The 24,187-nt window shown below is 37.6% G+C and overlaps 3 protein-coding genes across 3 annotated transcripts; 2 read left to right on the top strand and 1 right to left on the bottom strand.

Moving 5' to 3' along the window:
• Positions 1-5,192: 5,192 nt before the first annotated feature.
• On the bottom strand, positions 5,193-9,767 carry LOC103929189 (receptor-like protein 4). The gene is made up of 9 exons (XM_009338345.3): positions 9,616-9,767; positions 8,474-9,526; positions 8,253-8,403; positions 8,071-8,142; positions 7,912-7,980; positions 7,140-7,208; positions 6,494-6,571; positions 6,060-6,268; positions 5,193-5,734 (listed from the first exon to the last, which is right to left on the bottom strand). The coding sequence occupies exons 1-9, from the start codon at positions 9,692-9,694 to the stop codon at positions 5,631-5,633; spliced, it is 1,884 nt and encodes a 627-aa protein (XP_009336620.2). The 5' UTR covers positions 9,695-9,767; the 3' UTR covers positions 5,193-5,630.
• A 6,486-nt stretch (positions 9,768-16,253) lies between these two features.
• On the top strand, positions 16,254-17,903 carry LOC103929190 (probable galacturonosyltransferase-like 3). The gene has a single exon (XM_009338346.3). The coding sequence runs from the start codon at positions 16,352-16,354 to the stop codon at positions 17,423-17,425; it is 1,074 nt and encodes a 357-aa protein (XP_009336621.1). The 5' UTR covers positions 16,254-16,351; the 3' UTR covers positions 17,426-17,903.
• Positions 17,904-19,768: 1,865 nt separating this feature from the next.
• On the top strand, positions 19,769-23,227 carry LOC103929191 (serine/threonine-protein kinase STN7, chloroplastic). Its single transcript, XM_009338347.2, has 10 exons — positions 19,769-20,312; positions 20,402-20,491; positions 20,623-20,745; positions 20,883-20,984; positions 21,149-21,317; positions 21,423-21,516; positions 21,892-21,985; positions 22,090-22,146; positions 22,228-22,641; positions 22,875-23,227. The coding sequence occupies exons 1-10, from the start codon at positions 19,866-19,868 to the stop codon at positions 23,043-23,045; spliced, it is 1,761 nt and encodes a 586-aa protein (XP_009336622.2). The 5' UTR covers positions 19,769-19,865; the 3' UTR covers positions 23,046-23,227.
• Positions 23,228-24,187: the final 960 nt, after the last annotated feature.

The following is a 24,187-nucleotide window of genomic DNA, read 5'->3' on the forward strand; positions in this document are numbered from 1 at the left end:
CTAGATGGATCGTCGACCTGAAGTGTTTGACTCGCAAATTGCATCAATGGGGTCTTCTCTGATTGATCAACTGAGTTTGAACGATGTATAGGCTTTTAGATTTTTTTTCTCCACGCTGTACTGTCCACTCTCAAATTCTCAATCATTGTTTGTATTTTTCCTTTGAGATTCTCCTTTGAGTGGGAATAGTGTTACTTGTTTGTTTCATCCTATATGGTTTACTTTGACGTGATTGATTCATGTTCCACATCCAAGCCTAAAAAAGTGAAAATCACTATTAATTTGGGCGCAATCGTCATATATTTCGCTCATTACATTCACACACAATGAGCAAAACAAGATAAAGAGCTAGGATAAATCTCCGATTACATGTAAGAATCGTCTCATTTTGATGATCAAAACTCTTGCTCTGATTTTACTTATATCAAATTATGCTACGGTATATCGCATAATACACTATGTTTTTTTTTTTTTAAATTTAATAAAAATAATGAAACTTTGGTATTCTTACCGTTCTTAATCACCAACTAATTGCTTTTAAAAAATAGAGTTTTAACGAAAAGCCCACGGTACTGTTCATTTTAACGAAAAACCACATTTTTACACTAAAAAGTCAATCATGGTACTATTCACTTTACCATTTATTTTGTCCTTATCATTAAAACTCAAAATTTTCAAACCCTTTTAATTAGTTTTCTTTTTAAAAAAATCACCAACTAATTATACTATCACGTGCATGAACTCCTTAGATAATGCTAATGCTAATGCTATGCTTCAAACACCAAACCCTAGTGGGTCCATGAATATTGTATCTTATACACACACATAAATATATATATATATATATGCATATATAATACATGAGGTTGTTTATGTTGCCGACATGGCACGCATAAAATTTGAACGCCACATAGTCAAATTAGACTTTTCCTGTTGTGGGTGTCCACCATCACCAAAATAATACGACCTAATTAGCAACAAATTAATATCAGCAAATAGTTTAGCCTCAATCTTCAAATATTGAGATTGATTGCGACTGTGTTTTGTTTTCTAATGTTGCAGATAAGTATTTACCTTTCTCCCTCCATTCCACGTCATCCCCCATCCCACTACCTTCCAAGTTATTTATATTCACAATATTTTTCTTGTCTGATTAAATATTTTGTTTTATTAATTGTTTTTAACACACACTTGCCGGAATTATGTGGGTGAGATGACTGAGATCATGCAGTGATGAATTAATTAAGAAAAATAATTAGCTGAGGGCGTTGTGGGTGAGTTGGCAATACCACATGAGTACAATACACAACACGAGGTCAACCAGGTCAACAGGTTCTAAATTAGTTTGGATTAATCCGCACTTAGAGGAAGACTAATCACGGTTTGAATTAGAAGTTCAGCTATGTGCTGGTAATTGATAATTATATATACGAAAATATTCTTAATTTTTATGTAATTAGGAGAAGTCAACAAGTTTGATGGTTTTGATTAATCCGAAAACCAGAGAAAGGGAGGGTTATGGGTTGTCTCAAGGGTTGTTAACCAGTTGGGTGGTGACTGGTTTAGGTTTCAACTTTCATCATAAAGAGTGGTGACTGGTTTAGGTTTCAACTTTTTCATCATAAAGGCAAAATACCATACCTTATACACTCAAAAGTCAGTTTTATTTGGTCAATGTCTTTTTATACAATCTTAACGATTAAGAGCTTGTTTTAAACTGCTTTTAAAATGATTAAAAATGCTTTCAAATAAAACGTTTTTGGGTTCCGAGAACACTTAAAGTGTTTTTTCAAGATTCACATGTCATTTTATTAAGGATTGTCCAAAAACTTTTTCACCAAAAATGATTTCAGCTGTTTTAAAAATACTTCTAAACAAACCCTTAATTAGTATTAAAATCTAATTTCACCACGCAACTTAATTAGACTCCACGAAAACGATCTTTCAGGCGAGTGAGATATATATGCATCAAATTAAGGGTTCGCCATGATGAAAACATCAAAAGGTTAACATCCGTTACAACATGCCTAAGTGGTACTAGTTATACATGCATAGTTTCATAATTAAGGTTTTATTTTGATTTTTAAATCAACAAAGATTTAAAATCTAATTAGTTAATAATCCATATAGTCAGAAGTCCAATTTTTTTCCCAAGACTCTGTCTGATCAAGAGTAGCGGTTGGACGTGGAAATTTCACTCAAAAAATACGAAAAAAAGCACCTGCAAACAGAGATAATAAATATTTGTGAAGCCTTTAGTTTAATCTATACGTACCGAAGTCTTTGCACATTTGTTATTAAAAGAAATGTCAACTAGGGAAGAAGCGTTTTCTGAATGTGTCTGTTTGATGGTGTCTAAAGTCAAAATCTCCAAATGCTGCTCGAGCTGCTCGATCGTTGTTGGGACTTTGTAAACCATACATTTTGTTAGGTTAAATACTGCCACACTCTTTCAACCAAAGCTGGCCCAGTTGGAGCATTTGCAAAGTCCTCATCTTGACAAAGTCCAAAAGCTGCAACTTGCATGCAAAACGTTAATTAAGATATGTGAACTGCACAATACCCAGTTGCTTGGTAAAGAAATTAGGGTTTGTAGACCAAAAGAGATGAAGGCACTAGGGTTTTATATGTTTAATCCGTGTGCCTAACCGGAACCGGAAAAAAAAAAATTGGTTCTTTACATATAAAGAGTCTTTTTTTTTTTTTTTTTTCCCAAGGCATTCGGGTTTGTAGACCAAAAGAGATGAAGGCATTAGGGTTTTCCATGTTAATCCGTGTGCCTAACTGGAACAGGAAAAAAATATATTCGTTCTTTACATATAAAGAGTCTTTTTTTTTTTTTTAACAAATCACTGTTTAATTACATGTATGCCGCGGACAAGAACTTTTAAAATTAAGATTATAATGAGTAACATGTAAAGAGTCAAATAATGATTTTAGGAGTTAGCTGGTATCCATTTTGCTTAACCATCACAACAATCCATCTAGATTAACCCTAACTAAAGTCATTAAATCTAATATAGTATGTCTATAATTCCAATTAGAGATTTGGCAATTGCAACAATGCATTTGGATTTTATCCCTCTCATTAATTTTCCCCTCCTATTCTATTTGAACGCTCAAGATTAAATCACATCATCATCTTATTTTATTTTTTTTGTAAAGAAAGAAAATAAAAAGAAGAAGAAACCAAGAGAGGAGGAAAAAGGAAATGAAGGATAACGAACAAGAGAGGAGAGAGAATCCAACTTGTTTGAAGACGTACATGATAATGCATGATATTCTTTCTTTTTGAACAAGAGCAGAAGAAGACATAGTCCAAGAAACAAAGACCCACGACTCCAAGTCTCTGCTGAAAGAGATTACAAGTGGGCCGCATGCCCCTGACGTGGATGTCTGCCTAAACATAGTTAATTAACTGCATGCATTACGTTAAAACAATTGTTTAACACTTAATCACATCTCATTCAAACTTCTAAGTCACAAGGAGCTGATTAAATTAACTTTAATTATTTGACAATTTGTCACAATTCATGTTTGTGAAAGCATGAGAGATTCCTTTGCTCGAATGAGCTGTAGAGGTGAGGATCATCCGATCATGTGGTGTTTATAATATTAATACGGTCCTTGTTTCTGTGCGGCCGGGTTCAAAACTTGCTTATGATTTGCTTAATTTTGTGATTAATTTTGTACTAATTAATTATGACTTTGGCATAATTGTCAAAGTGGCAGCTAATGTTGCACTTTGGGAAGTGAACTCACGTTCAGAATTCCATTTACTATGCACATTGCTTTGCATGTAAATTTATTAGGAATGCCAACTTTTAAAATTAACTTTTGTAAATTATGCAGCTTGTTAATGATTTTATTACTTAAATGTTAATTAACATGTTTATTTTTTTGTTAGTGACACTAACACATTATATAGTTTATATATTTAGTATAAAAAGTTAATCTGCTTAACATTACTTAAAATATTTACGGTAACCTATGACTTTTTATATTATAAAATATTAACGATTACCCTTTATTATATACGGGTTGACATCTACCTGCCATGCATTTTGTTGGCTTGAATAGTTTTCTTTCTTTTTTTTCAATTTCTGGTTATTATTTTTTGATATTTTCCACCAAACAGAGGTGAAAATTCTATCACGTTAAGTAACAATTAATTATATGAACAAAGAAAAAGAGAATCATTTCTTTCTTTCCTTCTCCTAATAAATAAAGGAAAAAAGCTAATCTCGTTCATTTTTTGTTTGAAAAAGAGCTAAATGCCAATAGCCCAAACAATGGGATATCCCAGGTCGATACTTACGAACAAAATTAATTGAACAAGATTATCAAAGTAAAAATAACCTAAATCTAAATCCAAACTATATGCTGCCAAATTATCCGCTACAAAATTCTTCTCTCTGTAGACATACTGAAGTTCACATTGCCAAGATTTTGAAAGCAACTTTTGATAGGCCGAAACCAGGGACCCAAAGGATGATTATTGCTAGCAGCTTTGCAACAACCAATGAATTGTGAGTAGAGTCTAATTCCACCAATAATTTATCAATCCGTAACCTCTATGTCAATTGTAAGCCCAAATAAAATCCTCACAGCTCATTATTGAGAATCTTACTTACGCCCAAATTGGTGCAAAATCCAAAAATTTATTTACCATCAGAATCTCTTAAAACATCACCTGCTCCACTCCAATTGAATTATTAGTTCTCTTCTTGTAACCATATTACATCAAGCCTGAACCAATATGAAGGGGAGCTTTCCCAACGGAGCAGAATCAATTATATGCGGCTTATCAATCTTTAATTTTTGAATTGATGGAGCTCGAGACAAAATTCTTATTTAACCTGTCAAGTTGATCACGAATGATAACTAGTAATTTTGCTGTCGATCTAATCTCTTAATTTCTCATGATTAGACACATAAGACAACTTTTCCAGTCGTTGATTGGAACCACAGTTTAACAATAGTAGATAATTTTCTTTTGATTTATTCAATCCAAATATTAAAAAAAAAAAAACACAAGAGTACATTGCAAGAAAAAGAACATTGAACGCAGAAATCACACATCCTTGAGTAACGCAGATCCGCAAATTGTAGAAAATCGTACTCTTAAAAAAAGAAGAGCAAATAACTTTAGGGTTTCTCTCAATTTTGCTTCATAACGAACAAGCAACCCAGAAACTTAAATTAGCATATTATCTATCAAAATCCTCTACAGTAAAAGTACACATATCTGCAGGGAAACACTAATCTGACTAAAAATCAGTGATATATAATTTGGGGAAAGAATTGGAAGAGACCCCAGTTTCGACTATAAATATAAACACGTAAACTTCGGTATAATGGCTCCGGACTTGCGCGCTTCTTTCGACAATCAAAATTTCCGATAGGTTGTACTGCAGACCGGCTTCGGGAGGACCTCGTGCCTGAAAAAATTGTTCCAACATATGCAATAAACATGAGGCCAACTTGTGAAGCAGGGATGGGGCGCTGTCCAAATCAGAATTGAAAATTTTGTAATTTTGTACAAACAGAATCACGTTCCCCATCGTATATCTTCTTCGCGAGTGAAATGTTAACACTGCTACATTCCTATAGAGAACTCTGCGTCGCCGTTATTGGGGAGTAAATGGTGTTAATGCCTTGGCATGTTGGCTCTCCATCTCAAGAAGCATCAGGGACTTCTGTCTTTGATACCTGTTTCTCTTAGCAGAAAGTGCTTGAAGAAGGGGGAAAAGGTGAAAAAACCCGTCAGAAGAAACTGAAAAACTGAGTACATAATATGCTAGCAGATTAGACAAGACAACGATGCCTAGAAATGGAAGTGCGAAATATGTTCTGGCGCTATTGCCTATTGTGTCAGTTTTACGATTCATGTTTGTAGAAGATTGCAACAAACACAACACCAGTATGTAAATTGCAATTAAGTTGCTACTGTTGTGAAATAGAAACAAAGATGAACATGAAATATCAACACCAAAAAAGATATAATCAACAACAAAATATAAGATATATTGACAAATCTGAACTTGTTTCATACTTACACATTAAGTCTTGCGGTAGGCCAAAGTCGTAATCATTCCTACGCCTTCGGATGCAGAATATGTACAATGCCAACATGACCAGACAAAAAACAAGAACACAGGATACGGCTATCGCAATTTTACCCTTCTTAGATAAGCCTCCATTTTCCCAAAACAGAGGACAATCGGGCAAAGATGGTACACCGCACAAACCCTTGTTACCATAAAGACTGTCGAAGAAACATAGTTGCTCATTAGTTAAGTATACAACGAAAGGCTTTTATCACAACCAACAACAATAATGCTAATAGGTCGTTGAATACTGATGTTAACACCTAGACAATTGTTTTATCCTTACAAACAATCGTACAAGCATATATTAGAAATGTGCAGCTTCATCAAAATGTAAAATATAATTTAAAAAAGTGAGAATATCGAACTATAATGTGACATACTCAATTGCTCCACCATGCACACCAATAGAATAGAGCTCCTCTGGAACTTGGCCTTCCAATAAGTTATTGTTCAGTAACCTGATAACAGAGAATGCGCATTCAAAAGAAAGCAATAAACACATGGAAAGCATATTGGCAATCAAGACTAGAAGATGGAGACCTTTACAAGCTAGCATAATGTTTATATATGGTTGCCAGCTTTAGGTTAAATAGAACTTAAACAGTTTGCATTTTGGCAAGACTCCTAAGGAAAGATCGAGACCTTTACGAGCTAGTATAAAGTTTACTGAACAACATATGTTTAACAACTTAGTCTAAGTGTTGGTGACTTATCAGTAGAAGTTGTCTATTGATTACAACGACTAGAGAAAATTTGAAGCAGCAGTTTCCCAGACTTGAGGGATGTTGAAAAGTCTACCACACGTAAAATCTATCTTCAGTTTTTGGTACAATAACACATTTGCTTTTAAGCCCTTCCTACTTAAAAACCCGCAACTTTATTATTCCGTGATCACAGGAGAACATTTTCATAGTAAGGTTCCACACACAAAATGGAAACTCACATAATTGGAATTCGTAATTAAATTGTCCACAACAGAGTTCCATAACAAAATGATGTAAACAAATGTATAAGCAGAACACTTACACAAGCTGGAGATTTGAAGTCGCTAAACTCTGCGGTATAGGTCCAGTAAATTGATTGTTCGACAAATCCCTACAAATACAAATGTAATAACAATAAATAATCACACAGAATCAAGTAACAAACCGAAAAAGTAAAAAACAAAATATCAGACTCTGTCAACATATGAAATCAACAACCGTGCTATCACTTTGCATACTTAACTATAACTGGTCTCGATGGGCAACTTGGATAATTTTCCAGAAAAGAAATCAACAGGTGAGATCATAAGAAATAAAAAACACTGGAGCTGATATGACAACGAAAACGAACATCATAACTTTAACTGCTAAGTCTGTTAATTAGATAATGTCATTTAGATGAAGAGAAGGAAAAATGGCAAGAGAAAACTTCTCAAACTTCAGGGCAAGATTTCAAAGTCCAAACTATATGACAACCTAGTTTAACACATGAATTGTACAGTGAACAATTTTAGGTTGATTTGAAGTCAACTGCTGACATTAACAGTGAGATACACTTGTAGTTAACAAATATGAAATCGATTTAAAGAAAAATCATGCATACTAACAATGGGACAGTTCCGAGTCACACGAGCATTAAAAAATCAATTGAGATAAGATTATACTCAACAGAATCGAGATAGATGGTCAACCAAGTGATGTTCCCGTACAGAGCATTTTTCAGTTACACAAGAACATTAAAACAGAAACAATCAATCGCACAACAAAGATCAAAAGTATTCTACCGACATTGTAGGAAAATGAGTGGGACTTACAGCCTATGGAGAGTTTTTTGGCCCAGCCCAGATGGTAATACGCCCTCCAAAGAATTGGAGCTTAAGTTCCTGCAGTTTTTTTCGAATGAGAAAATAGTATAAACTTCTACTCTAAACAAGTTGAATCACCAAGAATTAGTCTTTGCAGGTGATACTTACAGGCTTAACAAGTTCGACAAGAGACTAATCTGGTCACTGATAAACCCTTTCAATCCTTGACTTCCAAGATCACTGAAATACACGATACCATTAATTGAATGGATAATGCAGGTAGATTTACAACTTCACACATCTATTTTAATCGACTTCAACACTTTTGATTAAGAAAATAAAACTCTTACATTCCAGATATGACGAGGGCAGTTCCATTCTTATTTTGCTGGCACGAAACTCCTTCCCAAGTAACCCAATTGGACGGAGCACATGGATCACCATTCCACCCCATCCTATCGGGAACTCGAAGCGATTCCTTCAACGCTTTCATAGCAACCACTACATCAATCACAATTCAACTATCATCATCCTCAATCAAACAACTAACTTAATTGTCATTAACTAATACCTTGTTCTGGAACAGTGGAAACATCAGCAGGAACCAGAGCGTAGTTTTCGAGCCCGCTGATCAACACCGCGCCGACGACATTCTGAAGCTTCACACTCAGAGCATTACTACTCAAGTTCTTCACTGTGTAATTCCATGAATATGCCGCGAAGCTCCCCACCTCCTTGAATATGTCAATTCGCTTCACATTCTTGCCATCGATGAGAATGTCGAACACTCTCTGCCCCGCCCTCGTCACGCTCGAATCGATCTCCGCGAAATGGAACCACAACAAGTAATCGAGCTTCGCGTCCACCTGCAATTCGTACTCCAGGGCTTTGCCGCCGACGACCGCCGCCGATTGGTACAATTTCATCGGAAAATAGTTAGGGCCCTGGTCGGTGTTGGCAATGGTGTTTCTGGTGGTGATGGATCGGACGGTGGATTCGTCGCTGGTGGATCGGAAATCCTTGTCGCTTTGCCATGAGCGGCCGAAGAGGTCGGTGTCGTTGCTGAAGCCTGGGCCAAACTGATCGGAGCCGCAGGTGAAACGGCCGTAGTTGACGAGAATGTAGTCTTTGCCGAGGGTAACGGCGTCGTAGGAATCCGGGTCAACCCGGATGAGCTGGAGCGATCCAATGACGGGAGGGTCGGTGGCAATGCTATAGAAGCAGACATCGGCGTCTGAGTCGGAGACGAAAGCGAAGAGATCCGAGTAGGCTCCGGTGCGGGCGAGGTCCTCGGGCCACGGGGAGCGCCAGGAAAAGACCACGGTGCCCTCGACGGAGACGTCGAAGGAGGGGGAGTGTGCCTTGCCGTCGTAGTTGTCGTAGACGGTGAAGGTGCGGATGTAGTAGCGGCCGGAGGGCAAATTGGGGATTATATAGCAGTTCTTTTTGCCGGAAGATAAAGGGAAGTAGCGGAGGGTCTGCTCCTGGGGGTGGTGGAATTGGAGGGGCTCGGAGACGATGGCGGATGCGCCGCCTGTGAAAAAGCGATCGGCGAGCCAGGTGGTGTTGAATGGGTCGGTTTGGTCGGTGGTGCTGCCGGAGTCTATGTGGTAGGCGACTCCATCTGCGACAGAAGAAAAAATAAGTAGTAGAGTCAGTGACAGTTAGAAAGTTAGTTAAAGCGGTTAATGTGTAGGGTGTGAAGATTATTACCGTAGGGATAAGGCGGTGGAGAAGCGGAGGAAGAGGAGGAGAAGAAGAGGGAGAGGAGCAGGAAGACGACGGCGGTCATGTTTTTGTTTTTGGAAGGAGCGGGGAAGGAGTGTTAGGGCACGATGCCGGATTGAGGGGATAAATTTGGAGGGTGAAAAAGAGAAAAGGCGGAGAATAAGGGCGGCGAGATTAGCGGGGAGGGAAAGTAAGGTGGTGGTCAGATTTGGACTTGAGGGGGTGGAGTTAGTAAGTCGAGTGAGGGAGTGGGTGGGTTGGTAAATAACGGAATTAATACAAAAATAATATAAAATTAGAATGATTAGGGGAGTTAAATCCGGAATATAGGAACACAGTCACGTAGAGAAGATGAAAATTTGACAAATTCATGCAAATTAAAAGTTACATTACATCCTGACGTCACGTATGAATGTGATTGATATTATAATTAACAAGATATGGATGTTTTGTTGAAACAGAATTCAAAATATTAGTTAGGGACATAGTGGGTGTCCATAAATTGGGAAGCAAGTTGGTCAATTTTAGTTATCTTCATTTCAATTTTAAAATGGGTCACCACATTTTCTCTCAACTTTGAGTTTCAATTAAATATGCATTTTATTAAGTCCATAGACTAATTAACTTCATAACTTGTTTGAAATTAAGACGAACTTTGGATGACAAAATGAAATAAAAAGGTCATTTATTGGATGTAAAAAATTTGCAAACGATTAATGTTGCACTTACTGTCTATTTAAATTTTTTAACTACTAAAAGATTCATTTATTTTCATTGCATCTACACTTGTATTTATTTGTAAAATTTGAAATGAATAAATAAACAATAAATTGAATAACATAAATAAACAAGAGTTTGAAGAATAAATATATGAAAAAAAAAAAAAGAGAGAAAGAGATGGGGTCCCAAACCAGAAACTGAATCTTGGCTTTGTTGCTTACGTCTGCATTGTCAATAGGAGACGGACATGGATCCTCTCCAGATCCAATTGTCTTAATTATAGGGATCTATTAATACAAACCGTTAAAATTTGATCTAACGGCTAAAGTCATTATAACTTTTAAAGTGGGTCTCTGTTTGTAGCTGTTGGATCAAATTTCAACAGCCCAGATTGATGGATCCCTAGGATCAAATTTCAACAGCCCGGATTGATGGATCCAATTTTAAAGTGGGTCTCTGTTGATATTTATAAAGTGATTCATAATATGAACGGTTCTGATCGTAAGCACAAAACTCTGTGATTTAAATATGAAACATTTGAGTATAATTTCCTACTTATCTTTGAGTAATCAAACATTGTTTAGCAACTAAGACCACGCTACGCAACAAGCCACCATCCCATTGCTAATAAATGAGTAAGGCCTTGTTTGGCTGATGGCAAAGTACTTCGTTCCTACACTTGACGAAATTAATTCATATGAAAACTGGGAAGGAATCATATGTAAAATTGTAAACCATAAGAACTGAGATACCATCACTCGTTGATGCATTGACAAATTTTCAAATTTTATTGATTCTGGTCAATCTCGTACTTTTAAAAACAACTTAAACACAGCACGAGTACATTATCACTACAGTGCCTCATGCTAACAGTGCTCGTAATATGAACGCAAAGTTCGAATGTTGAAATTAATTTTTTTCCAGTATAATTATTGATTTTAAAAGGCATGAATAAATTCGGATAATAAATGTGATACATATATTCAGCTACCTGAAGTAAAGGAATACATGCCATGCCATGACCCCATTGGCTGTATTATTAAGTATACTGGTCAGTTTAATTATTTCATTAATAAGGTAGCTGAAAAATCAAAATTGATTAAAATAAGGTAAACCTTGTTTGGTTCGGTTGTTGGATTTGTAGGCTTGTGTTCAATTCTGTGCACCCGTGACTTGCATACGCTTATCATTTGTTGTTTCATTTGTTTTAAACAAACACCTACTTCTTGTTACCAGATAATTCGTTTCTACACATATATAAAAATGTCATCCACTTGCTAATTTACTCTTTAGATTCTTTCATCACATTTGTCTTTTTATGCCGTGTTTAAAATATTGATATAAATGGAAATATCAGTTTTCTAAAAAATGCCCTAGGCGTCTTGGAATCGAGGAGATTTTGTGCAAAACGGCTGGAAAAATCGGGGTGGCTCTAGGCGGCACTAGGCGGTGCTAGGCGGCTGGGTGGTTTTTTTTTTTTTTTGGTGAAATTTGTTTAAAGTCTAAGTTCTAATTATACCTTAAAATTTTGTTAATTTTATAGAATAGATGTGTTGTGTATCAGCTTAAATTCCGGAATACTAAAGAAAAGTAGCTTACATTACTAAATTTCCTTATTTTCCTCCCATTTTCCATTTTATGCTGTTTTAAATTATGAACTTGTTGTACATGTGTCATCCTACAATACTCCTCACTATGGTTATATAGCATATATGCTTAATGTGTTTTTAAATTTTGGACTTGTTGGAGATTCTTTTTGCATTTTACTATTCTTTTATTATCTTATACATGGATTTCATACGCAAATAATTTTTTGTAAGTGTCAATATGCACTTATTTACAAGATATACAAGAAATTTACCTAAATCTGTCTAGGCGCTAGGCGCTAGCCTGTCGCCCGACTAGCGCCTAGCGTTTTTTAGAACTTTAAGAAATATCGATATGTAAATTTATGACATATTTACTAAATTGGATGAGAACTGAGAAAATGAAATTGGACCCATTTGAGTGATTTCGGTGTTTCTTAACGTGTTATTTTCATATAGAAATAGAGGTGAGGTCCACTCAGAGCAAGCACTCAAATTTCCAATTTTTCCAGAATCAACTACGTACAGAGAGAGGTAGTTTTAAAATCTTGAGAAAAATGCTCCAAGAGGAAGAAGATAGAGAAAAAAGGAGGAAAAAGACTCCGTCGCTGTTTTTCCGATCGTAGGTTTTAACCTTTTAGGTGGGAGTGTGAATTTTAATGGTAATAACTAATAACAAATCAATAAAATTATAAAAATGCTTTTTAGCCAAAATGGTTAATGAAATTGACATAACTTCTTATTTTTGTCTCTGAGATTTGAAATTGATAGGAGTGTCTCTAAGTTTGTCCACCATCAATCATTTTGGTAATTCTGTACAAAATTATGTTAAATATGCACCAAAGTGACAAAAATACCCTCAATTAAATAAAAAATGTGCCAAAATGATTTGACAAAAATTGAGTGTATTTTTACCATTTTATCATTATCTAATGAAGACTTTTTTTTACAAAATAACCAAAATGATTGATGATAGACAAATTTGAGGACCACTTTTATTGATTTCAAATTTCAAGGACTAATGTGAGATGTTACGTCAATCTCAATGACCATTTTGATTTAAAAACCTTATAGAAAAACTACTTTTACTACATTTTCCAAACTATAATTGTACCATCTCTCTCGTAGAGATGAAAAACAAGATCTGCACACTTGACGATTCCCTTTTTAACCACTCTGATTTGTTTCTTTCATATGATTATCCTTTGATTAAGTTTGTTCACTTGCTCAAATTTAATAATAACATAGAAGTTGAGGAGGTAGCAAAGCAAGAAAAGAGTGATATCTCATTGGACCTCTCTTTTTTCCAGTTTGAGATTAAGATGGCCTCAAAAAACTAAGGGAAGTCTAATTTAGACAATGGGTGGCTTGATTAAATCGTGAATGTTGGGTGTCAATATGTCAATTTGTTTGTTTGTTGTCATATTTATGTTAGTACTCGTGCACGAATGTGACAAGTTTATTCAAATAAGAATTTTGTGTTTTTGTTTTGGCCGTGGGTTCGTATGATTATTTTTGCTTTTGCAATTCGATTACTTTTTAAATTATTGGGGGTGATGGGTTTCATTGGTGTAATGCATTGCAACTGTTGGCATTAACATGTTAAATAACGTCGCCATTGACATTGATTTCTTAAAGTTGACATGCATGGTACTTTTATCATCTCACTTGTTCGAAAATTTTTAAAAATGTCATATGAGCATATACCTTTTGTTTTTTTAACGTACAATATTATCTATACAAAAAGGAGGGAGTGCGCTAAATTTCATAATGTGCTGACAATAATGTGGTTCAAATTTACCTTTGGTGAAAATCGAATCTAATACCTCTCACTCACAAATGAAGAGATATATTACTAGATTGTAATATTAAATGGCTCATGTAACAATAATTGTTATCTCTGTATATACTTCACATCGATTGAACTCATATGGACAATGGAAGCCTTGGATGGATGATGGATCACTCATGGATCTTAAAATGGGTAATTTGGCACATGTGTAATAATACAATTGAGTGGAAATTTAAAAAAATTTCAATCAATTGTATAACTACCTTGCCGTACCAAACTATGTCGCCGACACATTAAAAAATTTTCTTGCACTCATATCCAGTGGCGAAGCCACGTGAGAACAAAGAGTGGCGGTCACCACTCCCCTCGCCGGAAAACAAGTTTAGGAGCGATGGTTTTGCCCATTTGGTCCCATTGAAAGTGCCTATTGGTGCGGTGGTTCCGTCTGTGTTCATCTGGATCTGGGTTTGTTGCTGGTGCGCAGCTCCGCTACATTTGGTTTTATATTTTTTTCAAAAGCCAGGCCAAACGACACCCTTTAATCCTAGTTAAAATATTTCCTTTAATGCAACGACATCGTTTAGGTATAGAATTGAAAAATAAAATTAATCAGATGGCAACATAACAAATCCTATTGGCCCTTTCATTCCCCTGCTACCAAACATTATGGCTTCAACTTCAAGCTTTTAAGCCATCCAAGCCGCAAGCAGCCAGCCTCCAGCTGCCATTCTTGGCCCCCTTTCTCTTAGATGAAGTTTTTAATTTCCAAATTTATGTTAGCCTTAACCCTAATTGCTTATTTAATTTGAAATTTTGTTTATTTGACATAGAATCATACAGTAATTAATCAATATGGTTATTAATTATTGAATATGAATATGAAATCTTATAACTATTGATGAATAAACTTGTTATTTAAAGTAAAAATTGAATTCTTGATTATTCTCATTGATATTGATTAATTGAATTGAATTTTGTTTAATGAATAATTTACATGATATTGGTATTGATTAAGAATCGAAGACTTTTTTTTTTCTTTTAGCAATAGTATACAATTACATAATGAAATGATACTATAAGAAAAAATGTTTAAACTCTCCTCCAAATATTCCAAGTGGTCATCCTTCAAATATTTCAGGTAGTCATCTTTGACTATTCCGGGTAGTTCCCAACAAAGTGATAACACTGAGTTGGGTGAAATATTAGCTAATATTTTTTTAACCTTGCACTCTTTTAAGTTTGCCCGAACCCGCCACTTGGCCATATGGTCTAGTGATATTTCTCTTCACTTGTAAGTAAGAGGACTTAGGTTCGATTCTCACTAAAGTCAAATTTGAACCACATTATTGCTAGTCCATTGTTAGGCTTAGCCCATTTCCCTACCCTCTTAGTGTAGATAATATCGTTTGTTTGAAAAAACAAAAAATATTTGCCCTTCCTCCCGACAATTCATGATTTCGCCAATGCTCATATCTATCGATTGAGAAATTTTCAAGTGTGCCTAAAGCACGGCCATGTACACTAAGTACCATAATATAATGGGTTACAATTTTTTTTCAGGTACACAACCACTTATATTATGACACGTGGTATACCGAATCGTGTTTCCAACACGTTAAAAATCTCACCAATCGGTCCCCTTAATTAATGCATAGCTCGTTCGGATTCCAAAAGCATTTAAAAACATTTTACCTTCCCCACAAAAAATTAGGATGGGATCAATGCACATTCATTCATTCAATCTCTCCAAGTTTTATTAGTATATCTAAGGTTAAAACTCAAATGTGGTTTTAACAATAAAAACTGCTTTTGATTGTAATTGGAAAAAAAATAAAAAGTAAAAAGCTCTTGGGCTATAAAAACACTCTCAAAATACGCACATGTTATACATATTTTTTTTTATATATCAATATTTTTACATTTAGATTTTACATTTTCATCTGCTCATAGGATGTCGCCGGTTAAAGCACCACCACCACAACCACAAGATGGCCACACCCCATTATTCCTACACATTTTCAATAAACAGTTCATATCGTTAAAATTTAATATAGAATAAGTTCCAATACAAAACTCTATTTAAAAAAAAAAATTAGAGATCCGTTTCTCAAAGGCCCTGAGGTCGCGTCTAGTTCTCAAAAACGAAAGGTCGCATTCTTTCCAGCCTGGCGTTGCCTTCGGCCCTCCCTCGGTCCCTTCCCCTAGCTGCATATCTCACAATCCAAACAAGATCCTTTGATTCTTCAAGGGAAGGATCTTGAAAATTCGTGAATCATATTCGTTCATTGTATATATGCGGTTAGTTTTTATTAGATATTAGTTGTGTTAATTTTAAATAAAAATATTTAAAATTATTTCTAATCGTATAACGTATGATAAACGAATACGATTCATAAATCTCTGAAATCCTTGCAAAGAGGATTTGGCGAGGATACGGATTCCTCACAATCCATTCCGGGTCCCACAACACCAGCATGACATACCCAAATTACCCCCAACTCAAGATAACATTAACATCCCTTGTCCCTCCTCCAATCCCGAAAGGCAAAGCAGAGTCTACCCTTCCGATTTTGACTCTTTAATTCCGAAATTCCCACTCAAAACTCCCCGCACCAACGAGACCATGCCACCGGGCCATGGTCCTCTCCACCTTCTCCTCGCCGCCCTCTTCCTGGCTGCAGCCGTACAATTTCCGGCGAATTCCGCCTCCGTCGAGCTCCCCAAGTTCCGAGAAGCACCTGCATTCCGCAACGGACGAGGATGCCCCCGAACCGTATGGTCCTCGTTGGACCAGAACTCCCACTACGATCCCTCCATCATCCACATCGCCATGACATTGGACACCACCTACCTCCGCGGCTCCGTTGCCGGCGTCTTCTCCGTCCTCCGTCACGCTACCTGCCCCGAAAACATAGTCTTCCACTTCATCGCCGCCTCGCACCGCAGTCGCCGCTCCTCCGACCTCCACCACGTCATCACCTCCACTTTCCCTTACCTCACATTCCACCTCTACCAGTTCGACTCCAACCTCGTCCGGGGCAAGATCTCATACTCCGTCCGCCGCGCCCTTGATCAGCCCCTGAACTACGCGCGCATCTACCTCGCAGATCTCCTCCCATCGGGCGTCCGCCGCATCATCTACTTCGACTCCGACCTCATCGTCGTCGACGACGTGGCGAGGCTGTGGAGGATCGACCTCGGGCGGCGCGTGCTGGGGGCGCCGGAGTACTGCCACGCCAATTTCACCAACTATTTCACCCCGAAATTCTGGTCGAACGCGGGGTTCGCGGCGGAGTTCAAGGGGCGGAGCGCGTGCTACTTCAACACCGGGGTGATGGTGATCGATCTGTGGAAGTGGAGGGAGGGCAAGTACACGCAGAAGCTGGAGCACTGGATGCGGGTGCAGAAACGGTGTCGTATCTACGAGCTGGGTTCGCTGCCGCCGTTTCTGCTGGTGTTCGCGGGTGACGTGGAGGGGGTGGAGCACAGGTGGAACCAGCACGGCCTTGGCGGTGACAACGTGGAGGGGCTGTGTAGGGACCTCCATTCGGGCCCAGTCAGCCTGCTGCACTGGAGCGGGAAAGGGAAGCCGTGGCTGAGGCTGGACTCGAAGCAGCCGTGTCCGTTGGATAGCTTGTGGGCCCCGTATGATCTGTATCGTGACCATCGTCACTCGTCACTGTTCTCTGATATCTGAGGGTGCATCGCGATTCACGGAGGCGCCCTGTACTGGATACGTATCACTGCTGTCATCTGGTCGGGAAGGGATGGAGGATCAACTGCGAGAGTTTTCCTTTTGTCTGGGTCCGTTAAGGCATCATATTTTACGGCGGTTAAAACGGAGATTTACCCGAAATGGTGGTTCCAAGACACGTGGTGAAAGGCCAAGGAAAAAGGGAGTCTGTGCATGGTAAAATGTCAAATATCTGGAAGGTCTGTATTCGTACGTACGTAGCGCGTATATAGATCTCGTTTAAAAGTGATTTTTAACCATTTTGAATGTATCAGTTATTTAAAAGTATTTTCAGTAAGTGAAAATTAGGAAATTAAGGAATTGGATATTTTTTGGTTTGTAGTGAAAAGTGTAGTAAGATAGTGGAAGTGTATCAAATATGATTGCTACTCTTCACCTTTGGGACTAAAATCATTGAAAAGAAAAGTATCTTGCCATCCCACTATGTTTCTTTTCTGTAAATATGAAGCGTTGGTGGTTGATTTTTTAAGCATGCATCGACGTATAACATATTAAGATTCTTCGTCGGTTTCTGTTATATCTTTTGACCGCACATTCAGTCATTTCCTTATTTCAGTGCACACTACAGTTAGTAGATATTTTAAAGGTTTGTTGTTTATGAACGTGTTTTGTATTATTCGTTTTTTTTTTTTCAGAAAATTACAAATTGGTTTTCATTTTTTGATACCTTGTGAGACCAACTCTAATGGTGGACTAAAAATTAAATTACCCCCCAAACCCACTCCAACCCAAGGGGAAACTTTGAGCTAAATGCTAAACCAATGCCAAATTCCCTCCGAAATTTAGCCCAGAAATCGGGGTGGACTCTATCCAATATTTATCGGAATTTAAATTTTTTTAGATTAAAATATTCATAAAATTAATTTACGATAGTCTACATATTTATTTAAAAAAAAATTAATTTAACAATAAAAATAGCCTAAATTCATTTTTTAATAATTCCGGACTAAAATTTTAGGGTAGAACGATTGGAGTAGAAAAGCTGTTTTTGGGCTAAAAACTAAATTTTTCGGGCTAAAAAATTTGACTTTTAGCCGATGGTCTGAGAGTATCTTATAAAGTTGACCAAACAAGGATTGTGTAGGGAAGGCATATGTGCAAGAAATGTTTGGAGTTTCAATTCACGTGGGTTGTTAACTGTTGAGACATTCTTCGGTGCAATTGAATGAAATCATGAACCAAGATGGTTGCCATGTGAATATACTTGCATTTAATCATTGTCATGCGAGCAAATGTGAGCAGCGACCTAGTGGATGATAAATTCACTCCACCTCCAACACTATTTGGCTGAAAGTTTAGTAACCATTCCTATTCATACCCAATCACATTTAGACACGTGTTTTAATAATTAAAATTATAAATATAAATTGGATTCATCTCTAAATGTGATTGGATATTAGCATGAGCGGCTATTGAACTTTCAGCAGCTAAGTAGTGTTCACCTTCAAATATTGGTTTGTGGGAAGATATTATTGTGTGGACAAATTTGATCATGTGGTATCTCTGTGTTACAGTATAAGTGTATATTACTACAATGAATAACCACATTGAGGATATGTTTACTTACCAAGAATAATATGCAAGTTACGAGTATTATTCTCATTTTTTGACATGTCTATTTTAGCCTCTTACATGCTTTTGTATAGTTCTGGTCGTTGATTTCATTTTGATTTATCCAACCTGGTGATCATAACTAAAAAGGAGTATCTGTGACGATATAATGGGTGTGTGAAAATCACTTTTCTCCTGAGATATCTTGCAGTTACTAACCTACACGAGAAATGAAAGTAAGTCTCATGTTGAAATTGCATTTGGTCCAATATCCTAGTGGATAGGGTGTTAAGTTTTCACCCATGCGTCCTAAGTTTGAAACTCCCACTTCTCCTAAATTGTTGTAATAATTTTGAACCCTCACTCTACTCCTTAATAATAATAATTTTAATAATAAAAAACAAAGTCTCATGTTGAGATTAGGTATGCCACACCTAAGCATTCAGAAATGTGAAACATTTGTTAAAGAAAACTAAATTGGCCTTTTTAGTTGGCAATCATGGAATGTAGAGGCCCATTATCCAGCCCAACCAAATAGTTCCACTCTCCCATACCCACAAGCCCACTCCAACCCTGTGGTGCATGAGTTGACGTGTCAATCTCTCCTTTCTTCCTGAATTATAATCCATTAATCCCCTCGAGCCATTTCCCTCCACAAATATACCTGTAATAACCGTCACCAAAAAAATTAAAAAAATTAAAAAATAATAAAAAAAATCAGACTCTGCGAGTGGTGGTGTAAATTTGAAGGACTTGCTTGAAGAGAGCCAGTGACTGTCGCTACCTGGATTTTCCCTAACACAAATTCCCAAAGCCTCCTCACTTTCCGGCCATGGCGGCCACTGTCGGAGCCGGCGGAGTTAGCATGGGGACGGCCAAGCTCCGTCCTCACCAGTCAAAACCCACCTCCCCGTTTCTCGGCAAAAAACTCAAAATCAGACCTACCTTGGAATGCCAGCAACGCAGTTCGAGAATCACAATCTTAAACCCCAAAACGCTTCTGGTTTTCGCGTCTGGCGGCGGCGAGTTGATCCACGCCGTCAACGACCTGTTTCTGGGGGTGGGAGTGGGGCTGCCGTGCACGGTGATGGAGTGCGGCGACATCATATACAGAAGCACTCTTCCCAAATCCGATGGCTTGACGCTCACGGCCCCGGGTGCTGTTCTGGCTCTGGGCGCCCTGTCGTATCTCTGGGCCACCCCCGGCGTGGCTCCGGGGTTCTTTGACATGTTTGTGCTTGCTTTTATTGAGAGGCTCTTCAGACCCACTTACAAAAAGGTAAAAACTTTTAGTTTATTTCTGTTTAAATTTTGGATTTTGATTGGAAATCTGAAGTGTGTTTTGTGTTGATTTTTGTGGGTTTACAGGATGATTTTGTTTTGGGGAAAAAGTTGGGAGAAGGTGCTTTTGGAGTTGTTTACAAAGTTTCATTGGCTAACAAGAAGTCTTCTTCCAAGGTAATACAGTAATTATAATTTTGGTTGATTCGGAGATTAGAGAGAATGTCTTTGAGCCAGTTGTATCGGAGATTGTAAATCTTATGGGAATGAATGTGATGTACTAATGTGTTGCTTTTGGTTATCGCTAGAAAGAAGGCGACTTGGTGTTGAAAAAGGCTACTGAATACGGCGCGGTAGAGATTTGGATGAACGAGCGTGTGCGAAGGGCGTGTGCGAACAGCTGTGCTGATTTTTTGTACGGCTTTCTTGAGGTGTTGATCTATAATGCCTACTTGTACCATGTGATTTCGGGGTATCATTATATTGGAATTTTACTTTGATAGTTCATTCCATTGCACATTCTAGTTTCCGTCGTAGGAATTATTAATTGTGACGAGTCTGGTTGCAGAGTTCTTCTGCAAAGAAAGGACCTGAATATTGGCTTATATGGCGGTTTGAAGGGGAGGCCACTCTTTATGATTTGATGCAAAGTAAAGAGTTTCCGTACAATGTTGGTACTTTCTCCCATAAGCCTTTACATGTTCATAAACCGTTGTTCTCTGAAACTGTTTGATGATTTTGTAGTTTCAACTATAATATCCAAACATTGAACCGTCCATTGGCTTATCGAATTTCCAATAAATTCTTTCCTGAAACATGCCACACAAATGTCAGGTAGAAACAATGATTCTTGGAAAGGTTCAGGACTTGCCGAAGGGTTTGGAAAGGGAAAACAGAATCATACAAACGATAATGAGACAGCTCTTATTCGCACTGGATGGTCTTCATTCAACTGGGATTGTGCATAGAGACATAAAGCCACAGAATGTTATTTTCTCTGAAGGTACTAATACTTATCAGCATGCTGTACATAAATCGATAAAGAACCAGCAAATCTCAACTGTTCTCATATTTGAAGGTTTCCTATTCTCGTTTTAACAATGTGCAGGCTCTCGTATATTCAAGATCATTGATCTTGGAGCTGCAGCAGACTTGCGAGTCGGCATCAACTACATCCCAAAGGAGTTTCTTTTGGATCCAAGGTATCTTTCCAGCTAAGTAGTCTAAGTAGCGTACTTGCTAATTGCTACAAAAAGGCATGATGAACTCATGAATCTAAAGTCCTGCATCAGAGGAACAAAGCCTTAAAAAAAATATCAGCTTCACCAAGCTAATGTACGTTTACTTGACATCCAAGGGACTAAAATCTCAACAAAAACCCTGCACTTTGTGAAGTGAATAATACATGAGACGTAAGTACTGATCAAAATATGCGATATCTGATTTCGGAATAAATGTCTTTTAAAATAAATATTGGTAATTTGCATGTTTGATTAATAGCAAGGTTCACTTCTCATAGCATCTGACTCAATTTGTTGTAGGCATTCATGATGTCGTTTGGGTCTTTTCCTTTTCAGATATGCTGCACCAGAGCAATACATCATGAGCACACAAACGCCATCTGCACCTTCTGCTCCTGTGGCAACAGCACTTTCCCCAGTTCTCTGGCAGGTGAAAATATTAATTGTTATATCATCTCAAATTTTATTATTGCTAACTTACTTTCTCAGGTAGATAAATTGATTTAATGGTTTTAATTATATGGTCTTGAACAGATGAATTTACCGGATAGATTTGATATCTACAGTGCCGGTCTCATATTCCTACAAATGGTGAGTGCCATAACCTGCGGAATATAGCTATTGTTGGTATACTAAATGATCACTCAATACTCTTTCAACTTCTTCGTACAGGCCTTCCCATCATTACGCAGTGACAACAGCCTAATACAATTCAACCGTCAGCTAAAAAGGTGCGATTATGACTTGGTTGCATGGAGAAAAGCCGCCGAGCCCCGAGCTAGTGCTGATCTACGAAGAGGTTTTGAGTTGTTGGATTTGGATGGTGGCATTGGATGGGAGCTCCTGACGTCAATGGTTCGGTACAAAGCGAGACAAAGAATCAGTGCGAAGACAGCCTTAGCGTATCCCTACTTTGACAAGGAAGGACTGTTGGCTCTGTCCTTGATGCAGAACCTGAGGTTGCAAGTGTTTCGATATACACAACAAGATTATGGGGAGGCTGCCAAATGGATTATTAGGCTAATGGCACGATCAGGAACCACGCAGGATGGTGGCTTCACAGAAGCTGAGCTCCAGGACATTAAAGTTTGTACCTGAACTTAAATTTGGAAAAGGAAATGCTTTTCGCACACCCATTTTCTCCTCAGCACTCCTCCCTTTGTTCCTAGTTTTTTGAGTTGAACAAATCAAAGGAGAATCAATGGACATAAACAAGAGGAGTGCAGAATGAGAATGTAGGAGTGTGAAAAATCACCATCCATTCGGAAATCATTAAAGTTGTAATCTTTTCGGGAGTTACACTTTTATATAATGTGCAGGAATTGGATCCTACTAGTAAGAAGAAGGCAAGTGCACTGGGAAGGAATGCTTTGGCTTCAGCTCTTCGGCTGCAGAGGAAGATTGTGAAGACGTTGAACGAGAGCATGGATGAGATCAACAGCCGTCGGAAGAGTCTCTGGTGGAGCAGGTGGATCCCAAGAGGGGATTGATTCAAGTTTGTGAAAAAGAATATACCTTTTTTCCTTTTCTGTAAATTGTGTGTAGTAATCTGAATTGACCAACTTTGGTGATATAGAATTATGTTTAAACATGAAAGGATTAGCTGGAATCTAATACAAACATATCTGTACCTTGAACCAAACTGCATTACCAAATATTTATACTTTGAACAGTGGTTTCTGTTATTTAGGACTTTCACCGTGCAGTTGCAGAGTCCTCCATTAACTTCAACTGCAAGCAAGCATTCTGTCCTTCCGAAACACGGGAAAAACACATACGTGAGTTTATGCTAGCGACTAGAGTAGTGTGTTAATCTTCTTGCATTCGAGTTCAAATTTCACATTTCAAAAATAAAAAACATGCAAGGTCGTGAGCCTGTGATAATATTTTCTTTTGAAAATGTTTGAATTCGTAATGCAATGAGTTTAGCGAAAAAACTCGATAAACCTTCAGATCCTCCTCTTTGGACCCCATTTCGTCCAATGTTGATAAACTAAGAACGTAATTTTATCATGTATTTGTCATAAACCAGCACTGCTCATGATCATACCATGCTGCCATGCTGGGGCTACGCGGTCAACGATCATGCAAAGTGCGAGAACATAATCATTGATTAATTAGGAAAACCACGCGTAATTCAAGAACGTGGCTAATTATTCATTCAAATTACGAAAAGCTTCCTTCGAAGCAAAGCCTGCCAAAACCCAAAATCCGATATATGCATGTAAGAATACAACTGTAGTCTGTAGTTTGCCGCTCAATTCCGTACATTCCACCAAAAACACAGATGTTTGTCACATGCACGTTTGAACTCCATACATACAAGGCATAATGCAAATGCTGGCTAATTAGCTCCGTTAATATTTCCCCTTGAATTTGCAGGGAAATTGGTAAGGAAGCACATCAGAACTTGCATGCTGGAATTAAGGAATTCAAGTTGCTTATAATACAAGCATCAAGAACACACACACACACACACAGACCCTTTATGCAAAGAGATCCCATTTTTTGAAAAAAATGGGGATTAGGTGTGGGCCCCCTTCACATCGAACTTCAACGATCCGAACAATCTATTTTGTAAGTCTCATTTCATAGATCATCCTTACAAAAATTTAATTCAATCCGAAACCAT

This window comes from the organism of the source record quoted next, unplaced genomic scaffold, assembly GCF_019419815.1.
Source record: "Pyrus x bretschneideri cultivar Hongxiangsu unplaced genomic scaffold, Pyrus_bretschneideri_v1 Contig6, whole genome shotgun sequence".
NCBI lineage: Eukaryota > Viridiplantae > Streptophyta > Magnoliopsida > Rosales > Rosaceae > Pyrus > Pyrus x bretschneideri.